The sequence below is a fragment of the Hakea prostrata genome, chromosome 2, assembly GCF_041222555.1.
Source record: "Hakea prostrata isolate BN-2017 chromosome 2, UWA_Hpros_2, whole genome shotgun sequence".
Lineage (NCBI taxonomy): Eukaryota > Viridiplantae > Streptophyta > Magnoliopsida > Proteales > Proteaceae > Hakea > Hakea prostrata.
Window position 1 is genome coordinate 44,334,585 of NC_142601.1, and position 21,670 is coordinate 44,356,254.

At 43.7% G+C, this 21,670-nt stretch overlaps 1 protein-coding gene across 1 annotated transcript; it reads left to right on the plus strand.

Moving 5' to 3' along the window:
- Positions 1-4,347: 4,347 nt before the first annotated feature.
- On the plus strand, positions 4,348-5,106 carry LOC149024430 (uncharacterized). Its single transcript, XM_089143478.1, has one exon. It carries the CDS (start codon positions 4,348-4,350, stop codon positions 5,104-5,106), a length of 759 nt encoding a protein of 252 aa, XP_088999604.1.
- The last annotated feature ends 16,564 nt before the right edge of the window (positions 5,107-21,670 follow it).

A 21,670-nucleotide genomic window follows, 5' to 3' on the forward strand; every position in this document is an offset into this window, starting at 1 on the left:
GAGAGCTTCCCGTTTACCATTTGTGGATGACCAATAGGGTTGATGAGTCCGGTGAGTAATATCCGTGACTCTAGTGTGAAGGATACCGGAAAGGATCCCGAGAGGGGAGGAATGGACGTATCCGGAACCGACATGATATGACTAAGTAGATGACTTGCATTGGGCTAGGCTTTACTTTGACATGCGCCAATACTTAGACCAAATGGTGATGTGAGAGAGTGGTGACCGAAACCCCCAACCATGGATTTGTCCGAGAGGGATGCAGGACCCAACTTCCCCCGGTGATGAGTGACCGAGACTACCTAAAGAAGTATGGTGCTATGACTTAAAGCATGTCTACCATAGAGACCAAAGCATACTTAGAGTTCGAATCATATTGCATCTTATGTCTCATATCATCTCGCATCAGTTCATGATTGATATCATATGGCTTATGTATTATGGAATAACTTTCCTTGCTGAGTTCTTTTGAACTCACTCCTTTTTGCAACATATTTTGTTAGACTTTTCTGCAGGTACTCCTACTCGTTGGACTCGTGACGGTCAACACTTTGAGGACTAAGTTGGTGACTCATACCACTTTGGCTACGGTGACTACATCGGTGAAGGCTATCAGTTCAAGACTCATATTTGTCAGGAGTAGATCCGGCCTGGCTTAGTTTCTTATGATTATGTTATTGAGGAGACATTGTATAAGTTAGAAGAAACTGTAACTTAGTTGCTTACCTTTTTATTTTCCTTCTTTGGAGATTTGGTTGTAACCTTTACCTTATTTCGATCTACCTTCCGCACAGTTGTCTTTTGATTTGGTACTTGTTATTCTGCACTCTGATGTTCGTTGTGATCCTTCTGTGATCATTTCTTAACTTTTATTATTAGATTACTTGAATACTATAAATTGTTCTTGCTTTTGATTATATTATTGTGATAAGTGGATATGATCGTTCCTAAACTGGATCTGTTGGGCTGTGGATCACTCCCGAGTAACCCAGATAGGGTACCCCCTGGGTGGATTTAGGGCGGGATGTGACACTATTACCCTTTCGGCAGGGGAATTGAAGCCGGGTGACCCGTGACAATGGTGACGTGAGTCTGTTTCATCCTATAGTGATAACCAGTCCTGTGTGGAGACTCAGTGGTCCACTATTGGTCATGCAGTGGTAGGGTTGCATATGTTAGGGTTGGGCTCATGGACATCCAAGGAGCAGACCGGGTGTCGTGAGGAGTCATGAGAGCATTCGCCCCAATAATATGTGGATGACCATAGGGTTAAGGAATGGAGTCCAACATCGGTAGCCAGTCCATGAGGGTTCTCACTCCTAGGTTGCGAAGGATACTGAACAGAGTTGGTTGGTGCCATAGGGGGAGTATCTGAACTTCATATACTATGTTACCATTATGACTTGCATTGGATTAGAAACCCCGACATGCGCCAGTACTCATTGCCAATGGTCGTGGTGAGAGAGTGTTGACTAAACCCCAGTACTCATTGCACTTATTCTTGCTCTTGATTGTCTATACTTGTGTTTATTGATGGGTAAGACCGTGGATCCTGTGACGGTTCACTCCCACGGGTTGTCGGGCAGATAACCGAGACCGGTGGGTGGGGTGTGACACTAATCCTTTATTAACTATTGGATCATCCCCAAAGCTTTCCTTGGTGTGGTTTCGTACTCTTTATTCCCTAGGGTGAATCTTTATTCTCCCTAGCCTTTCCATGGGAACCATGGCTATGTATGATGAAACCCTAAATTTTGATGGCTCAATCAAGATCCTATCTTTTGACCATGATTTGATGCTTAGACCTTCTTAGATAGCCTTAACATGTTCTAGGAAGCTTCCCTTCGAATTTCGGACCAATCAGACTTCAAACGAAGAAGTTATGACCAAATTAAGATTTGCAGCCCGTACTGTTCCATTAGTCGACTGGTTGGTCGACTGGGCCAGTAGACCAACCAATCGACCAACATAGACAGTAGCCTCAAATCTGCTCTATTTGCTTCCATTTGACTTATAAACTTCTAGGTCTTATTCCTAATCATTATTATATGCTTGTTTAGGGTTTAATTGCTAGTCTTGGACCTCTTCCTCATTATTCTACGGAACTCTTTAAAGATTACTTAAGGTAAGGATGGTTGATCCCTAATAACCTAATATGCATGTCTTTAGATTTGATTACATTATCATTACTACTGCTGTACTTAGTTTTTTATAATTATATTGCTGCTGTAGTCCTTCAACTACAGTAGTACTTGTTCTTATAATTCAATTATGAATGATTACTTACTTATGTTTTGTATTATCAGTTGTGCTTGTGAATGATTGATTTGAGAATGTGATTGCCTAGGTTGTGATTTGGGAATCGGGAATGCCATTTTGGTGTTCTTGCCTTTGGACACCAGTGGAGGTGGTATGGGACATTTTCCTATGGTGCCCCTTGGCACTTTCCTTGATTACTGGTTGACATACCTAGGGCATGTCTAGAAGTGTTTGGCTAAGATGTCCTTGTTATATCAGACCTGATCGGAAGGGAATTGAGACCGAGCAACCAGTGGTAGCAATGGGGATTTGTGGGCCCTTCGAATACCGGTTAGTTACATCCGTGAGAGGACATGAATCACATTGCGAATACTCGTGAGAGGCCATTCATTGGTACGGTTGCAGAAGTGAAACGTGGGCCCCTGAAATCAAGACTGGTGAAATGATTCGTGAGAGGAAACAGGAACTACTTGTTAGCTTGATGTAACTGACCAATAGGTTGATGAGTCCGTAGTCCGACTTGGTGGCTTCCATAAAGATACGCTCACTCTAGGGAGAGGATACCGGAAAAGATCCCGGGATGGGAGGAATGGAAGTATCTGGATCTAAGTTGATATAACTAAGTACAAGACTTGCATTTGGTTAGGCTTAACCTTGACATGCGCCAATACTCAGACTGAACGGAAGCATGAGAGAGTGTTGACCTAAACCCCAGCCAAGGATGTCCGAGAAGGTTTTATTACCCATTGCCAACTGGAGAACCCAAGATTCCGAGAAGGCTGAGGGAGAGTGATTTGAGACCCTACCCATGGGAGTATGGTGCTATGACTTAAAGCATGTTTGCCAATAGAGACCATCATACATAGAGTTAGAAGCATATTTACATTATCTGTTTCATATCATTTTGCATACTGTATGATTTGTTAACATGTGTTATTATGTTATTATGAATTGAACTGCCTTGCTAAGTTCTTTTGAACTCACTCCTTTTTTTTGGCAACATCTTTTGTTAGACTTCCCTACAGGTACTACTACTGTTGATCATGATGATCAGCATTATGAAGATCAAGTTGATGATTTGTATAGTACTCAAGGTACTGGTCATAGTGATTACGTCAGTGAAGACTACTAGTACAAGATTGATGCTTATCAGAAGTAGTTCGACTCTTGCACCTATGTTCCAGTGATGGGACATCGTCTCATTCTCTTTTTGATCTTTATTAGATTCATTGAGACCTTAGTAGTTTGTTTCCCTTTTTATTTTGGGAACCGGTTGTAATCTGTCTTTTGCTTTTGATCTACTTTTCTGCTGCTACTGTGAAGTGATTTTCCCGCCTCACCCTACACTTGATTGGTATCATTTTCCGCACTCTGATGTTCTTTTGTGATCCTTTTGAGATCCTTTCTTGATTTATTTTGTTAAATTACTTGAATACAATGATTTGTTCTTGCTTTTGATTATGTTATTGTGATAAGTGGATATGATCGTTCCTAAACTTGATCTTCGGGGCTGTGGATCACTCCTCTTGGTATTCCAGATAGGGTACCGGCTGAAAGGGGAATCGAAGAAAATCTTGAGAAGATCCAGTCCTTGACTGAAATGCAACCTCCCAAAACCATAAAAGAGATCCAATGCCTGACTGGAAGAGTGGCATCACTAAATCAATTAATATCCCGAGCGGGGGAAAAATGCAATTCCTTCTTCAAAGTATTTAAGGCCACACCAAGCTCTGGAGAAATCATGTGGACAGACAAATGCTAGAAGGCATTCGAATAACTCAAGAAATCACTCGGGACCACCCCCATCTTAGCGTGACCCATAACTGGGGAGAATCTGACAGACTACCTTGCTGTTTCACTGATCGCAGTAAGTGTTGTGTTAGTAAAAAGAGAAACTAGACAAATCCGGTCTATTATGGAATCACGTACTCATTGATGTGAAAAAAGGTACCCGAATATTGATAAACAAGCTTAGCTCTCTTGGTAGCCTCGCAAAAGCTAAGGCCTTATTTTCAGGCTCACCCAATTATCGTCCAGACCAACTTCTCGCTCAAGAAGATTCTACAAAGGCTCGATGTAGCCGGGAGAATGGTCACATGGGTGGCGGAACTTGGCGAGTACCAGATCGAGTTCAAACCGAGAACGACCATTAAAGCTCAGGTCTTAGCTAACTTCATTGAGGAAAACAACTTACCACGAAGCGAAGACCCAAGTTTAACAACTAAGGCAACAGACCTATGGATTTTGCACGTGGATGGCTCAAGTAGCAGTTCTGGTTTGGGAGCAAGTTTGACCCTTAGAAGTCACGGATACTTCACAGTCAGCTACTTGCTAAGGTTCAATTTCCCAGCCTCAAACAATGAAGCCGAATACGAAGCTGTGCTTGCAGGTCTGCGAGTAGCCCGAGCACTCAAGGCCCGGGAGTTGGAAGTAAGAAGTGACTCCCAGCTTGTCCTAAATCAAATCAAGAGAGAGTACAATGCAAAAGATGAGAGAATGGCGAAGTATTTGGCAAAGGTCGAGCAACTTCAATCATTTTTTGATCGGGTAATTTTCCATCAAATACCCATAAAAGAAAATGAGAAGGCAGACGAACTCTCCCGGCTATCTTTGGCCAATTACAAAAAGTTGGATTCAACGGTTTATATAGAAGAACTAGATTGCCCTAGCACAAAGGAAGCTGAAATCCTAGAAATCAGGGGTGGTCCCGATTGGATGACACCCATGATATCCTACCTAAAGGATAATATACTCCCAACTGAACCAAAGGAGGCCCAAAAGATTAAGAATCAAGCCGCCAGGTTCACCATCATGGATGACCAATTATACAAGAGAGCTTTCACCTAACCTATCCTGAGATGCGTTGGACCTTCCCAAGCTAGCTATGCATTGGTAGAAGTCATGAAGGTATATGTGGCGCTCACATGGGCGGGAAAGCATTAGCGCAAAAGGTGCTATGTTCGGGAATATACTGGCCAACCATGCAGAAGGACGCTCTTGAGTATGTCCGCAAATGCGAGCAATGCCAAAAACATGCAACTATCCTGAAGGTACCTGCAGTACCACTCTCACCCATTTCATGCCCGACCCCTTCTGCAATGTGGGGAATGGACCTAATCGGAAAACTTCCAAAAGCTTCAAGAACTCGGGAGTATCTTGTCCTCATCATTGATTACTTTACGAAGTGGGTTGAGGCGGAACCCTTAGCTTCCATCACAGAGAAACAAATGGAGAAATTCTTTGAAGAAAAAAAATTATCTACAGGTTTGGAATACCTCGGGTTCTGGTAACTGATAATGGAAGCATTTTGCCTTGCATATGGCATTCCGGCACGAGCTCCTATGGAACACCGTTGCGTCATTCAAATATAATACCTTTGATGAAAAGCAAAATGACCAAGGCCTAAGGGAAAATTTGGATTTCCTACCGGAAACCTGAGAAAAAGCTCAACAAAGAAATTAATTGTACCAAAAAAGGATAGCTCGATACAACAATACACGGGTTAAAGGCCAAAGGTACAGATTGGTAGACTTGGTATTACGAAGGACAGGGGCATCCGACCCTAGGAATCAAGGAAAATTAAATCCAACTTGGGAAGGACCGTATATCATTGACAAAGAAACAAAACTGAGAGCATACCGGTTAAAAGAGCCAATAATAGGAAGACCGATTGATCGGTCATGGAAATCCACCAACCTAAGAAGGTTCTATCAATAGTTTTGTATCTTTTTCAAAACAATAAATGATTCGGGTGCTAACCGGATCACACTTTTATGCACCTTTCTTAAGGACAACATTTTCTTAAGGCAATAAAGTACTTGGGGTCTAACCCAATCACACTTTTTGGCACCTTTCTTAAGGACAACACTTTCTTAAGGCAATAAAGTACTCGGGGTCTAACCCGATCACACTTTTTGGCACCTTTCTTAAGGACAACACTTTTTTAAGGCAGTAAAGTATTTGGGGTCTCACCCGATCACACTTTTTGGCACCTTTCTAAAGGACAACACTTTTTAAGGCAATAAAGTATTCGGGGTCTAACCTGATCACACTTTTTGGCACCTTTCTTAAGGACTTAGCACTTTTTAAGGTAACAAAGTTCTCGGGGTCTAACCTGGTCACACTTTTTGACACCTTTCTTAAGGACATCACTTTTTAAGGCAATAAGGGACACCGGGGCTAACCCGATCACACTTCTTGGCACCTTTCTTAAGGACTTTAGCACTTTTATTAACCTGATTATACGTTTAGCAGAGGAAGATAATCGTATCTCAGACTTTATTCCCGAGTAAGTTGCAAAAACACAACAGTTGTGAAAACTTAGCCAAATTTCATTCAAAGTGCACTTCTAAATACAAGGAGTTACATGGCTAGGGATACAAGGAGTTACATAGCTCAGATACAAGGAGTTACATAGCTCGGATACAAGGAGTTACATAGCTCGGATACAAGGAGTTACATGGCTTGGGATACAAGGAGTTACATAGCTCTAGCTCGGGACACAAGGAGTTACATGGCTCGGGAACAAGGTGTTACATGCCTCGGGATACAAAAACTTCAACAAGATCACACCAGCAAAGTTCGATACTTAGTGATTTATATATTAAAGCATTTTTGAACTCTTTGTAGTCGCCGAGAGCAAGGTTCATGTGCCGATCGAAAGCCATGAACTTACCAACGAGCTGACGGCCGTCTTGGATTGTCACTCGCTGCTACTCGAATGGCTCAATCAACCTTTATGGATGGACTCGGGGTAGATCCCGCCTCTACAGACTACTCGACCAAACCTTCATTTGACACATTAGTGTCAACAACGGTGTTGTTCGGGGACTCTCTGACCTCATCCTTAGCTTGGGACTTCTCGACCACCTCATCTTCAGTCTCATCCTCAGCTTCATCTTTAGCCTCATCCTCCAAAGGAGGATCAATAAAATCAGCAGGATCAGAAATCACAAGATCAGGAAGCTCGAGAAGATCTTCAGGCTGGGGGAGATGGAGTTCGTCATACAACTTTGGATCAAGAATTTTCTTCAATTTCAATGGATCCGGGAGTGACGGCTGCTCGAGGGTGAATTTGAAGGCCTGTCTCATTCTCTTTTTAATAGCAGGAGCTGGAAGAGCCAATGCCAAATCCTTGAACTCTTTAGTAATGAAATACTCCTCCAGCACCTCCCTCTTGGAACTCTGGGACGCACTGGCCTTCAGTTCCTCGATCGTCCTCCTCAATTTAGAATTTTTCTCCTCCTCCTCACCCCAGAAAGTCTGAGTGCTCGCCAAATCCTTAGCAGCCTTCCCAAGCTTCTTCTTGAGCGACCCAACCTTTCCTTTGTATTTCCCTTTGCTTTTGGAAAGGTCGTTCTTCTCCTTCTTCAACTTGGAAATCTGCTCCCGAGCGGCCTCAAGCTCCTTCCTAGCCTGGGCAGAGCTGCCATTAGCCTTCTGATGAAGCTGCTCAGAAAGCTTCAGCTCCTCCAACTGTTGTCGAGCCTGTCTCAACACCTCGGCAAAATGATGGGCAGCCCCGGCCAGGTACCTGAAGGAAAAGTATTAGTCAAAGTCATCAAAATAAAAAGAAGTTGGAAAGGAAGAATGATCACCTGTACCCATTTGAAAGAACTGGTCATTCAGGAGATTTTTCAAATAATTCCTATTGGTCTGAAGAGTGGCACCCTCGACCAAACGTTGAGTGATGCTCGGGTCACTGAAAACCAAATCACGATCAGTTAGCTCAAAGGCAGAAGAGGGCCCAACGCGAGACTCGAGCTCACAAATCCGAACCTTCTTGGCCGAGGGAGCCTGAGGGACTTCCACCGTTGGCTCCCTTACTCCTTCAGGAGTAGGAGGAACCTTTCTTTTGGGACCTTTTACAGTCTCGATTGTAGCAGTAGAAGGCTGATCCACAATTGGAGAAGACTTGGCCGCCACAATGTCCGAAGCAAATGGCTTTGCTTCGGAAGGAGGCTTCCTCCTCCGAGCGTGAGCCATGGACCCAATTGCCATGGCCATGAGGTCGTCCTTCGGGACAAAATTAGTCAAATCAAAACACAAAATAAAAAATTGAAACAAAAAAGCTCACCCAGAGAGAAGCCCCACAACTGAAGGACAGGCTCATACTCCATGGAATAACCATGGACTACACATTCATCCCCTTCTACCTGGTTGATCTTCCCGACTATTTCTTCCTCGTCGGGATCCAAGCTAAAAGGGGTGTTCCAGAGGTCAATCTCCTTCATTGACCTCTCCTGAAAATCAGTAAGGAAAAGCTCGGGAGTAGGAGGATTGAAGAATAAGAAAAATTCCCTCCACTTTTTGGTCATGGACAGGAGAGTCTTTTTCAATAAAATTTCCCTGAAAATTAGAAGTTGACACCCTATTCGCCAAGTAAAACCAACCCCACTGGGTATGAGGGTGTACAGAATAGTAATGGTGGAATAATCCGAAGGTCGGGAGGACACCTAAGTTATGACTGAAACCAAGAAAGCCGATAATATTGCACCAACTATTCGGGCTCAAGTTGACCGGGCTGATGGCATAATGGTTCAGTATGTTCAAGAAAAAGATCGTGCAAAGGAAGACGAAGCCCCCCAATGAAGGCATCATAATATAAAGGATCAAAACCACTCGGGGGACTATCCACCCTTTCATAAGCTCTCGGGAGGACAACCACGTATCCCTCAGGAATATTAAAGCTGGAAAGAAACCGATCTAAATCGGAGGAAGAAAGTGAACAAGGATAAAATTCAGGCCTCAATGTACTCGGAACAAAATCTACGTGCCATGGGGTTCGGGGCTGCGATTTGGCCAAAGCCAAAGCACTATCATCTAAGGGGTTTACGAGGAATGGCCCCTCGGAAACCACTCGGACGTTGAAAAGGTGGACAAGGAGGGCCTCCCGATCTAGGAAGAACGGCCCGGGAAGTCGACGCTGGAGGGTCACGTGAAGTAGCCGTTGATTTCGGCCACGAACACTTTGGGCAGAAGGAGTAGCGGAGTCGGACTAACGGACTCAAAAGTGTTCCGAGTCACCTCACCCAGGACCTCATCAACCCAAGCTTCCTCAGTTGGGTCAGGACCCAGGGTATGATTCATTTCTAGTATTTCATGGTAAACCCTAAGGTCATCATCGGGGGAATTTTCACTTGAGTCGTGGGTACGCTCATCATCCGAGGATTGCTCATGCAAGTCCTTTAGGCAAACCCCAGCTAGATTAGCACCTTTTGTTTGATCATTGTCACCCTCACTCACATAACCCTCATCCCGACAACGTTTTCTCTCATGGTGAGTTGGGATGGGAACACGAGGTTGAAACCTAAAACCTCTCATACTCTTCTCTGGCATCATAGTCGGGAGAAAGAACTTACTAGTGAAAGATCAGAGAATCCAGAAATTCAGTCGGGAGAAAGTCTTGGTCGAGAGCAACGAAAGCGATGGATCAAAACAAAGGAAAGGGGGAATTTATACTACTGGAAGAGGCGTAATTGGTCTTGATCGAACAGTTGAGACGTAACAAGATCAACGGCTCAAAGGAAGAGACGCTTGGCCTTCTCGAGGCCATCATAATGACTGTTAACTCTGCCACTTGACGTGGCAATACGGGACTGGGCGCGATCTTTGAGTAAACTGTTATCATAACGACTAATCACTTCATACAAGAATAATAAATGAACCCGTCAAAGAATCTCCCGAATGCTATCCCACACGATGCATGCATCGTATGGGATAGGGGGCTAGTGATATGGGTGGTTTTCTACCCGACTGGCTTTAGACAGGTTGGGGCTGAACCAGACACTCGGTCGGGACAATTACCGGCTAACTAAAGTAGAGCATCATTTACGCTGGACCTTGTATGGCAAGAACGCTTAAGATAGAAGGTCAACTCAAAGGATGATTGAGCGGGACCAATGACAAGGAGACGTAGTCTCGGGAGAGACAACAGCTCTACGGGTAGAGACCCGCCAAATCCGAAAAAGGTAATACATACATTATAAAAGCAAGGACTCACCCCTCTGGTAAGCATCCAATACATTCTGAACATAACTATGTGTAACTCTTGCACAGATCTTAATCTGTTCACTGTCTGACTTAGCCATCGGAGGTGGTTGCCCAACATACAAGCCGGCCCGTATCTAACCTTTCTTGCAGGACTCATTGTCTTGGGAACTAGAAGGGGCTTAGTCAGCATCACAATAATAACTGAGACACATCAGGCACCAAGGGCAATGGATGGACCCACAACCCCGGGTTGATGTAAGTACCTACATAGGTAGTATTCCACCACCGAATTCCAACACATCACATCACCACATCATTTGAATGAATTAAATAGTAAAATGAGCATAGATTCCAATAAGTAATAACATAAACATAAACATTGAATTACCTCCACCCATGCAAAGTCTCATGCAATTCATAAGAGAATAATTAACATTGGTAATAATGGAGAGTGGAATCAAATTTAATATATGGTATATGAAAATGCATCCCTCACAATATAATAACAAGCTATGAAATAAAATTAAATGCATGATGTAGCATGATGTCTCCCCTCGCCTGTAAATGACAAAACAAACTCTGAAGTCCAAGAAATCCACAAACTAAGAGTGCAAATGACCCAAAATAACCCTAGAAGACAAGTAGATTCGGTTTGGTATCATTCGGGATTTTACCGGGCATTAAAAGAGGCAAAACACACACCTTGACTAGGGGGTGGCAAGATAAGCATGTCAGGGCTGATCAACAACCCCCTAGGGCAGTGACCAAGAACTCTCGATTTCGAGCTCTTCCTGATATCAACTCCATTGGAGAGGGGGGTTGGGACTTCAATGGGACACTAGTATTGTCCCAAAAACTCCTTCCAAACACCCCAATTAATCCCAAATCAAAAAGGCCCAAATTGGGTCTCAAAGAGTTGCCCGCAGGCATCTCTAAGAAGTTCAATTGGACTCAAATGAGTGAAATAAGACCATTAAACACTCAAAGAAGTTGGGAAACACAAAGGGGGACTTAAGAAAGAATTAAAATCTAATCAGCTACTTCAACCACCACCATTAATGCATTCTCTTAACATAAATGCTTCAAAAGAAAGGTTACAAAGAGGGTTTTAAAGGTTTTTCTACATCGACATGCGATTCTCCTTGTATTTTGCGCTTCGGCACCACCAAAAGAGTGAGAATCCTTCAAATCTTCAAGCTCTCTCTCCCCCACATTCTTAGCCTCCCCTAGCATAAACAAATCGTTTACCAGGTCAGAGAACCATAAAATAAGGTTTTAAGAGTAAATTTTTGAAAATACCCTGATTTTGGGTAGGAGGCGGTCGATCAAACCATGCAACTTGCCCCAATCGACTGGCCCTCTATCTTCTTCATACGAAGGCCGATTTTGATAGGCTTCGGAGGGTAGAAACCTCTAAACACTTCCCAATCAATGGTATAATTTACCTTGTCATTTGTGTCCTCTAGTATTGATTTTCGTGCATGCTAAAATCTCCTTTTTTGCCTTTTGGATTGACTTTGTCTCTCCTCTTGAACTCAATTAGAGTGGTTGGGTCTTCTTCCCGCTCATCTAACTCCATAGGTTGAATTTCTGAACTTTCGGGCTCAACTTGAATGGTCCAGAGTTGCTTTTCGCTAGAACCCTGGGTTCATAGAATTGAAACGATGGGTTATCAGGTTAGGATTTTAGGGATTTCACAAAGGGTGAACAGGAAACTCGACTAAACGGAGTCATAAGCCTTCCTCAAATCAATTTTAGTTGTAAACTTGCCAGCACCGCTATCCAAGTGATAACCCTACACAATCTCTTGACAAAGGAGGATGTTATCAAAAATAACTCTACTCTTCACAAAGGCCGATTGATTAAAATCAATCAACTTAGAGCCCATCTCCATCATTCAGTTAGCCAAAGCTTAGCAATAAAGCAATAAATGAAAGACTCCACCGCAATAGGTCTATAATCGTTAAAAGTGTTTTGGACGTCACCCTTGGAAATGAGAGTGATGCAAGAATTCTTGACCTGCTCACGAAGGTATGGCCTTTCGAAGAACTCCAAATGGCATTATAAAGGTCGGGACCTACAATGTGCTAGCATCTTTTATAAAAGGCAATGCCAAACCTGTCGGTGCTCGGGTAACTATTATCATCAATTGTGAAAACCACCCCTTTTATTTCTTCAACCGTGAAGGGCCTCACCATGTGAAAACTTTCAAAATTATCGCACACCACTTGGGAAGTCCCCATCATCATCTGCTCAAGAAACGGAGTGGCTTCTCTTTGGGTATCAACAAGGTTGGAATCCATCTCCCATCAATATCCTGGATAGTGGCAATTCTATTAGAAATATATCTCCCTTGGATACAATTATGGAAGAACCTAGAATTACCATTGTCGTCTTTCATCCATTTAATCTTCGCCCTCTGTCGAAGTTCCGACTCCCTAATTTGGTGAAGAGCACGAACCTCATTAGAATTGACCATGTCATCATTGACATGACTAGCACCTATGCGAGCATAAAGGCCATCCACTCTACCTTCTAGAGATGAGATTCTACCATCCAAGTTATGAAAATGTCTCTTGGTCCATTCCTTCAATTCCGCCTTTAGAATCTTGACGGGTGAGGAGAATATGCATAGGAGTTCCCACAACTTGAGTCGACCAAGCCCTTAACAGCAAGGGTAATAATTCTGAGTGACTAGTCCGGTGACTAAGGAAATAAAATTGTCGGCCACCTGAATTCTCTGCACCACCTAAAAAGAAAAAAAAAATATTAGTGGGGGGGAAAAAAACGGGGGGGAAAAAGGGGGGGGGAAAAAGGAAAACATTTTTGGGGGCCAAAAATTGCTTCGCCCTTAGATCTCCTCGTGATGACCTGCAAAACGAAAGCGTCAGACGTGGCCCGACCGCGGGGGTCGGGAGTCCACCTCTAAAGGCTAAGTCAGTTGATGAACTTAATCACAAACGACTCTGCTAGAAGCACAGAGCTAAGGAATGAAGAACTGGGAAAGGTGATCTAGATCGTAAGCCCCTGATAGTTTACGTCTATCAGTATGTATATGAGTCTGCCTCCCTCACCTCGTATGGCAGTGAGGTTTATATAGAGTGCACCTTCGAATCTCCTTCGTTGGATGCACTTGAGCCTTCTTCAGGTAGTCATTGGATCTTAACAGTTAGATCTGTTGAGCGATAGACTTCTACTAGTTTGGACTAGTAGAGGACTCCTAAGATAACCTCTAGGTTATGCGATGATTATCCCTTCGATAATGATAAGCAGCAGCCGTCAATTTGAGTCTACCATCATTAGGGTAATTAACCAAATCCATAAGTTGGATTAGGGCGTGCTTGTAGCTGAATAAGTTTTCTTCCTCAGCAAGCCATCTTACGGATCCGGTTCGCTCGGGATCGAGTCGATTCCTTCTGTCTCGACAGGGGTCGAGGATCAAACCAAGTATGAACCCGGTTCGATCATTTAGGGTAATTAACCAAATCCATAAGTTGGATTAGGGCGTGCTTGTAGCTGAATAAGTTTTCTTCCTCAGCAAGCCATCTTACGGATCCGGTTTGCTCGGGATCGAGTCGATTTCTTCTGTCTCGACAGGGGTCGAGGATCAAACCAAGTATGAACCCGGTTCGATCATATTTTCTCCATATCACGAGCCCCCCAGACCAAGCGTTCGGTCGATCCCGAGGGCTTGGTTTTTAACTGGGTTCTTCGTCAGGCAATAGTCTCTGCGTGTTCCATTAAATGTCATATCACATTTAATGCGGTGGTCACTTTTCCTCGAGCGTTGTGAGGGCAATGCCACTTGTCTCCTTGCAGTCGATCTGTCGTGGCTCACGTAACCCAAGCGACGGTTTCCGAACGCTTGTTCTAGATTCGTGAGTTCAAACTTTCAAAATGTCTTCTAATCTCGATCGTCGATGTTGAATCAATCTCGATCATTCAGATTCCCGAACACTCGTGCGGGTGCTTTAAAAGGGGTTTGTTGTCTTCGTAGGTGTCATTCTTCTTGTCTAGAATTTGAACCTTCGTCGTCTACTTCGCGCCTTCCTGCTCTCTAGCTTTTGCCTCACTGAATCAGTAAGTTTACTGGTCTTTTTCTTTTTGTACCTTACTGAAACAAGTAATGGCGGATAATAGGGTTTCTCTGGTACCCAGTGCCAGTAATAGTAATTGTAACGAAGCTTTTGCTTCCCCTCCTTCCGAACAGTCGGATAGTGATAATAAAACCCTAACTGTCCTCTAGCGCGAATTTGATGAAGTTTATCAAAAAAGTTTGGAGAGAGAAACCAAAACTCCTTCTGTCCCTCCTGAGTCTGGATCTTCCAAGACTCCTAGGGTAACTGCCGAGTCTTCTAGGCAGCCTCAAACTTCCAGGTCTGATGGCGGACCTGGCTCTGTCCCCTCCGTTTTCAAGGAGGAAACCCTCCTTTCAGCAATCCAAGATTTTGATTTTCCTTCCTCTTATTAGGTTAGGGCTCCCCATCCTGATGAGAGGGTTGATTCAACCCTTTCGGGTGAGTTTTCTCTATACATAGATGCACTAGAAAGAGGGGTTTGCTTTCCCTTTTTTAATCCTTTGTTCTCAGCCGTTCTGAATCACTGGGACATTTGCCCTAGAATGCTCCTTCCCAATAGCTGGCGTCTCATCGTCGGCTTCTTGGGTTTGTGTTTTGAACTTGGCATTACGCCATCATCTCTTTCTCCCTTTGTACACTTTCATATTCTTTCTATCTCCCATCCTCCCGGCTGGGTTTTTCTGTCCAAACGCAATAAGGCTGAACTTGATTGGAGGGGCAGCATCCTTGTCAAAGGAACTTGCCCTTCTAACCACAAAAGATGGCGCGAACGATACTTTTTCTGTCGAGCGCCTCCATCAGATCTCAACTTCCCGACCGTCTGAAGGCAGTGTACTTATTCTGAGAATAACCGGGGCCTTCCCTTATCCAAAGAAGACGAGGCGACCATCAGGAAGATCAAATCCATTCCATGGTATCAAGAGATACATGGACTTGAGGTGGAGTATAACTCCATCCTTCTGTATTGGGGCTTGGCTCATTGTGAGCTTATAACCATCATCCTTTAATTTTACTGAAGTGATACGTCTTTAATTCTGACTCTTGTTCTTCTTTGCAGTGCCTCCAAGAATGAACCCCGAGAACCTGCGAGTGAAGGCCGCTAGGGCCGTTGTAACAGCTGAGCAACGATCGCCTAGAGCCTTAACCGTTGATCAAGAGGCTTCTATTCCCTCTCCCGACCCTTCTTACAGGGGTATCAGGAATATCAGGCCCGTGACTGATGCTTCAGGTAAAGGGAAGAAGACGATGGTGGAGAGGTGAAATGTCTCCTCCTCCACCCGAACCAAAAGTAGGCATGATACAATTGATGCTTCCTCCCACAAAAAATCTAAAAATCTGAGGATTGTGAGGAGGTCTTCACCCCCTAGTGGACCCTGAAGTTGACCGACAGGGTGACACAAGACCCGAGAAAGCTGCAGAGTGGAGCTCTCTCAGCTTATACCTTCTGATCATTGGGAATTTGAAGCCCTGAACGATGATGCCCTTGTTAGTCAGTCCACAAGGTACCGGTCTTTCTGCTTGTTTATTTTTTCATAATCTCTTATGACTTCTTCTGATAATCTCTACCTTCCCAGGAATGCTGTGTTGAGCTTCTATCAGCACATGGAAGCATTGAGCCGGGTTGGCCGCAACAGCTCCTTGCTGCAGACCTGTGAAGAGAATTTGGCCAAAGCCAATTCTGAGATAGACCGGCTGACGGCGGCTGCCAAGGAGTTGCAAAGAAAGCATGAAGAGGAGATGAACTCCCTTAAGGAGGCCCTCAATTCTTCAACGGCTCGCGCTGTTGCCGCCGAGCACGAGGCCAAGAAGCAGAAAGAAGCTGCCACGTTGTTCGGTGACAGACTGGAATTTCAGTGTGCAGAGAACGAAAGATACTTGAAGTGGGCGATTCCTAGCAAGCCCGAGCACATCAAGCCCGAGCTTCGAAAGGATTGTGTTCGAAAATATCTGAACAGCGTACCTTTCTCCAAACTGTTGGGTGCCTACAACATCCAAGCTTATCGTTTGGGGCAAAATGACGTTTGGGAAAGAATTCTTGAATCAATCCCTTCCTTCAATACTACTCCCTTTCGTGAGGTATGCCACAAAGAAGTCTTCGGGAAATTAGGCATGGATCTCCCAGACTGGGCTCAGGAAGAGGATGATCCTTTTCCAGCTGACCCACAATATGAGGAATATCTTGCTGACGAACCACCACTTCAAAAGGAAAAGTCACAAGCCGAGTCACAATCTGTTGCTGAAGAGGACTCTGACAACGACAATCCTGAGGAAGGCTCTTCTTAGGATCCTGAGAAAAGTCCTCCTGTACAGGGCTCCTCGGGCAACAATGAGGAAGAGGCTTAGGGAGTTATCTTTTTTCTTTTTTGTAAAGATTGACCTCCGTGCTAATGAATAGACACTTCTTCCATGTTTGCCTTACTATTTCCTCGTCTCCTATCGAAATCTTGTCTTGAATATCAAAATATAAATGATAATTTATCACTTAACTTCATATTCCTCGATGAATGATAATCTTGTAAAGATATTATGAAGATATGTCTTGGAAAGATGCCTTAATCTTCCCCACTCCTTCATTTATTGCAAAGTCCACACGTTTCCCTTCTGGTACCTGCGAAGTCCAAACGTTTTCTTGCTTTGGTATACCATTTCTGTTTCCAATAAATTGGTAATACATCCATTATCACAATGGCAGTGCGACGATTGGAGGTATTCTTGCATCGGGTGCTCGCTTCCACATGTTTCCACTTGTCCTCCCTCTGACCGTTGATCTTGTTTGTTGTGGATTTTGAAGCGTCTTTTCGATCTAGGCCATTGTTGTTTTTAGCTCTCAACCGTCGTCTCAATACCTGAGGCTATTTAAAGCCTTCGTGGGTACTCTCCATCTATCCTGCTATCTGCAAGTTAGATTTGCAAAAGCAACATTCCGTCCTCCTGCTTACTTCCGTATTCCTAGTACTTCAACAAAAACTCTATCAGCTTCCGAACAAGTGAGCTTTTTGCTATTACTCATCTCTTTCCCTTCCCCCTGAGTAAACTGCACAATAGTAATACTTGGGGTTTATTTAATCGGTATTTCATATCTGACAGAGAGCTAGGGTTTTCCCTCGTTTCTTTTGTTGTTGGATTTCTGTACTGATACGGTTTTTTCTGTGTATACAGTGGCTCCCAGAATCGACCCGAACTTTATCAGAGCCAAATCTTGTAAGAAAATCGTTCCATCGGCGGTGGTTGGGGCCAGTGAGGTGGTTTCAGCTGGTGAATCCTCTAAGCGTAAGGCGACTGCTGTTGGTGAATCTTCAAGTCGATTCCCACGCTTCTATTGATGCCACCCCTACGCCTCTTCCGCTCGAAGTGATCGCTCATTCTTCCCAGGAAGATCTTGATCACTCCATTGTTGATGGCGCTACTGACACCCCCTGCTGAGAGACCGTTGGTGCACCCCCGAAGGAGACTCTTCAAGCATCTGAGGCAACTATGTTGGCATCTGATGAAGGTGCAGTCCCAGCAGGTGCTGCTTCTATTTCCAATTCTAGAGCTTGTTTGGCATCCTCTTCCTCTCCTTTGGAGTTGGAGGATTTTGCCACCAGGAAACGTCGTCGGTTGGCAAGTGATGCGGCTCATCCTTCTCATCCTTCGCCCGAATTAGTGTCAAACGAGTTTGACAGAGCGTTGGAATGGTGCATTGCTGCTCGAATGACTTCTGAGAGCGCAGTTCTTTCCAAACTTCCAGATGAGGTCTTTATGAAGTCAATGGTGATGTAAGTCTTTCTTCATTGTCTTTTTATTCTGAATATTACTCTTCTGCTCCTTTTTAACTCGGAAGTTGTTTGCAGGAGTCTTACTGGTAACTTCCACAACCAAGTGGAAGTAGCCTCTAGGCTCAATAGGTTAAGCAATGAAGTTTCTAGGCTTCGGGAAATCTCTGAAGCTAAAGATGCTGAGATTGCTCACCTTAGGAAATTAGCTTGGGAGGTTGCAGGAGAAAAGAATTCGGTGATCGATCGTCTCCGGTCAGACTTGGATGATGCCAAGGAGAAGATCCGGCAACTGGAGCGAGGAGTTGGAAAGTCAGGAGCCAAAGGATCTGAAGCGTTACCTCAAAGGCAAGCTGTCATTCCTTTGGCCGAATCCCTTCCAACTGATGTTCGCAGAGCCTGCGTCTTCAAGTATTTACACAGTAAGCCCTTTGTTGATATGCTGAATGCTTATAACTTGCAGGCGTACCAAGATGGTGAGAACGAAGTATGGGAATCAATACTAAGGAAGGATCCTCATTTTGATACGACTCCCTTTAGTGTTGTTTGCCATCCTGAAGTATTTACCAACCTGGGCCTTCCTTCTCCTGACTGGACCAAAAATAAGATTGATCCTCCGCCTTCTGATCCAGATATTATGCATTATCTGGAAGATTCTCCTGTTTATTTTCCCTTGGAAGGATTCAATTATGACGAGCTCGCCTTGAATGCAAGTTTGGTCGAGGACCATACTTCTCCTGGACAAGCTAGACAAAGAGCATGAAATTACAGAGGATTTAATACATACTGAAATGTTTTTTGTAATCCTCATTTCTCCTCTTCTTTTCCTTGAATCCATACCAACGATTGACTCATGTGTTTGTTCTAGCAAAGTTGTGCCGATCTTGTATGACTTCTTAATGATCATCGATGATGACTTTCTTTTTTGACCGAAGATTGTATCCAGCTCTTGTAATCTTATGTTTGATGTTGAGACCGGCCTCTTCTGGTCTTTTGAAGAAATAAGAAATTAACTTCATCTTGAACTTTGCTAGTCACTTGAATCGTTGTTGCACTAGGTCTTAGTTGTTTAGAACAATGCCTTTACTTAAAGATTTTCGGAGAAATACAATAAGTCTGAGAAGGAACTCACTCGGGTTTTAAACCGATGCCTTGTAGAAGGAACTCACTTGGGTTTTAAACCGATGACTTTACTTAAGGATTTCCGGAGAAATACAATAAGTCTGAGAAGGAACTCACTCGGGTTTTAAACCGATGCCTTGTGGAAGGAACTCACTCGGGTTTTAAACCGATGCCTTTACTTAAGGATATTTCGAAAGTTCAATAAGTCTTGAAGGAACTTACTCAGGTTTTAAACCGACGCCTTGCGAAAGGAATTCACTCGAATTTTCATTCGATGCCTTATAGTTGGATCTTGTTCTTGAATGTGGTGGATGATGCCCCCCAATCAAAAGATAATTTGTTGAAAGCTACTAATTGCATTGATTGAGTTGAAAATGTTTACATCACGAACAAAATTGAAATCATCATCAACGATAAAAAATTTTGAGATGCCTGGCATTCCACGAACGATCCAACTCTTTCTGGGTGTTGATGTTCTTCAGCCTATAAGCTCCTGAACCGACTGGTTTTACAACCATATAAGGTCCTTCCCAGGAAGGGTCCAATTTTCTTTGGTGGCGTGGGTCTGAAGCTAAGGTGTTTCTCAACACCAAATCTTCGGCTAAATACCGACGATTCTTCACTCGGGTATTATAATGAGACGCTATCCTTCTTTGATAATGTTGAGTTCGTGCTATTGCCTTTGTCCGAACTTCGTCCAACAGATCAAGACTATCAAGCAGTCCTTGCTCGTTCGCTTTTTCCTCGAACTCTCGATCCCGTATTGTCCCCGCCATTATCTCCACAGGTGCCAATGCTTCGGACCCATATGCTAACCTGAATGGAGTTTCTCCTGTGAGTGTTCGAACCGTAGTTCTATAGGCCCACAGTACATTATGAAGTTCTTCGACCCATAAAGCCTTGTCAGCTTCGAGTCTTCTCTTTATCCCTTCCAGTAGCGTTCGGTTAGTAACTTCTACTTGTCCATTGCTATGGGGGTATGCCACTGAGGACATACGATGCTCGATCATATATGTTCCGCAAAATTGCTCGAATTGCGGACAGTCGAATTGAGTACCATGGTCAGTGACGATAATCTTTGGAATCCCAAAGCGATACATGATTGACTCAAGCACGAATTTCTCCACTTTTTTCTCAGTAATTGTTGCCAGGGCGCTGGCTTCAACCCATTTCGTTAAATAATCAATTGTTATTATCAGATATTCCCGTCCGCCCGACGCCTTGGTGAATTTACCCAGATATCAATTCCCCACATCGCAAAGGGAATGGGATCTAGAATTGAAGTCATGGTTTCAGTCGGGCGCTTCGACATCGTAGCATGAATTTGACAGTTGCTACATCGACGAACATACTCCATAGCAGCCTCTTGGATCTTAGCCCAATATAAACCAAGCCTTAGAATTTTGTGTGCCAGGGCTCGTCCACCCATGTGAGCACCACAAATCCCTTCATGAACTTCAGCCAAAGCTAATTTTGCTCCTTCGGGACCTATACATCTCATAAGGGGTCCTGAATAAGATCTTTTTTATAGTCTCCCATTCTGGATGACAAATCTTGCTGATCGTATCTTGATCAATCTTGCCTCTTTTGGATCCTCAGGTAATTTGTCATCTCTTAGATACTCAATTATCGGATCCATCCAAAGAACGCTCTGCTTCAATATAAGAAATTTCTTTCTCATGATAACTTGGAAATGTTATCTCTTCAATGTAGACCGAAGGGTCTAGATTTTTTTCTTTGGCATTGGCTAATCGGGATAGCTCATCTGCCACTGTATTTTCAGTCCTCGGAATCTGAGATATCTTCAGATTCCAAAATTGCTTTTGAAATGCCTGCACAATCTCTTGATATTTCTGCAAGCGTGGTTCTTTAATACCATACTCCCCCTGGACTTGGTTGACTATAAGTTGAGAGTCACTATAAATAGTAATATCTGCAATGGACAATGCTTTTGACAACCAAAGTCCAGCTATCAGAGCTTCATATTCTGCTTCGTTATTACTTGCTTCGAATGCAAATCTCAAAGCATATCGAATAATAAATCCTGCTGGACTTTTCAATAGAATTCCAGCTCCTGCTCCATCTTTATTACTTGAACCATCCACATATACATCCCAAGTGGTTGGTATAATGGGATCTTCAATGGTGGACTCCACTGGTGCAGTAGTTTCTACTACAAAATAGGCTAGTGCCTGAGCTTTGATTACGGTTATGGGCTTAAAGCTCACTTGGAACTCACTGAGTTCAACCGACCAGGCCACCATCCTTCCAGACAAATCAGGTTTATTAAGAACTTTACTGAGAGGAAAAGTAGTAAATACCTGTATTGGATGAGCCTAGAAATATGGCCTTAGCTTCCTGGCGGCCATCATGAGAGCCAGAGCCTACTTCTCAATCTGCGATATCGTGTCTCCGCATCAAGTAATACGTGACTCACATAATAAATCGGCCACTGTTTTTTAT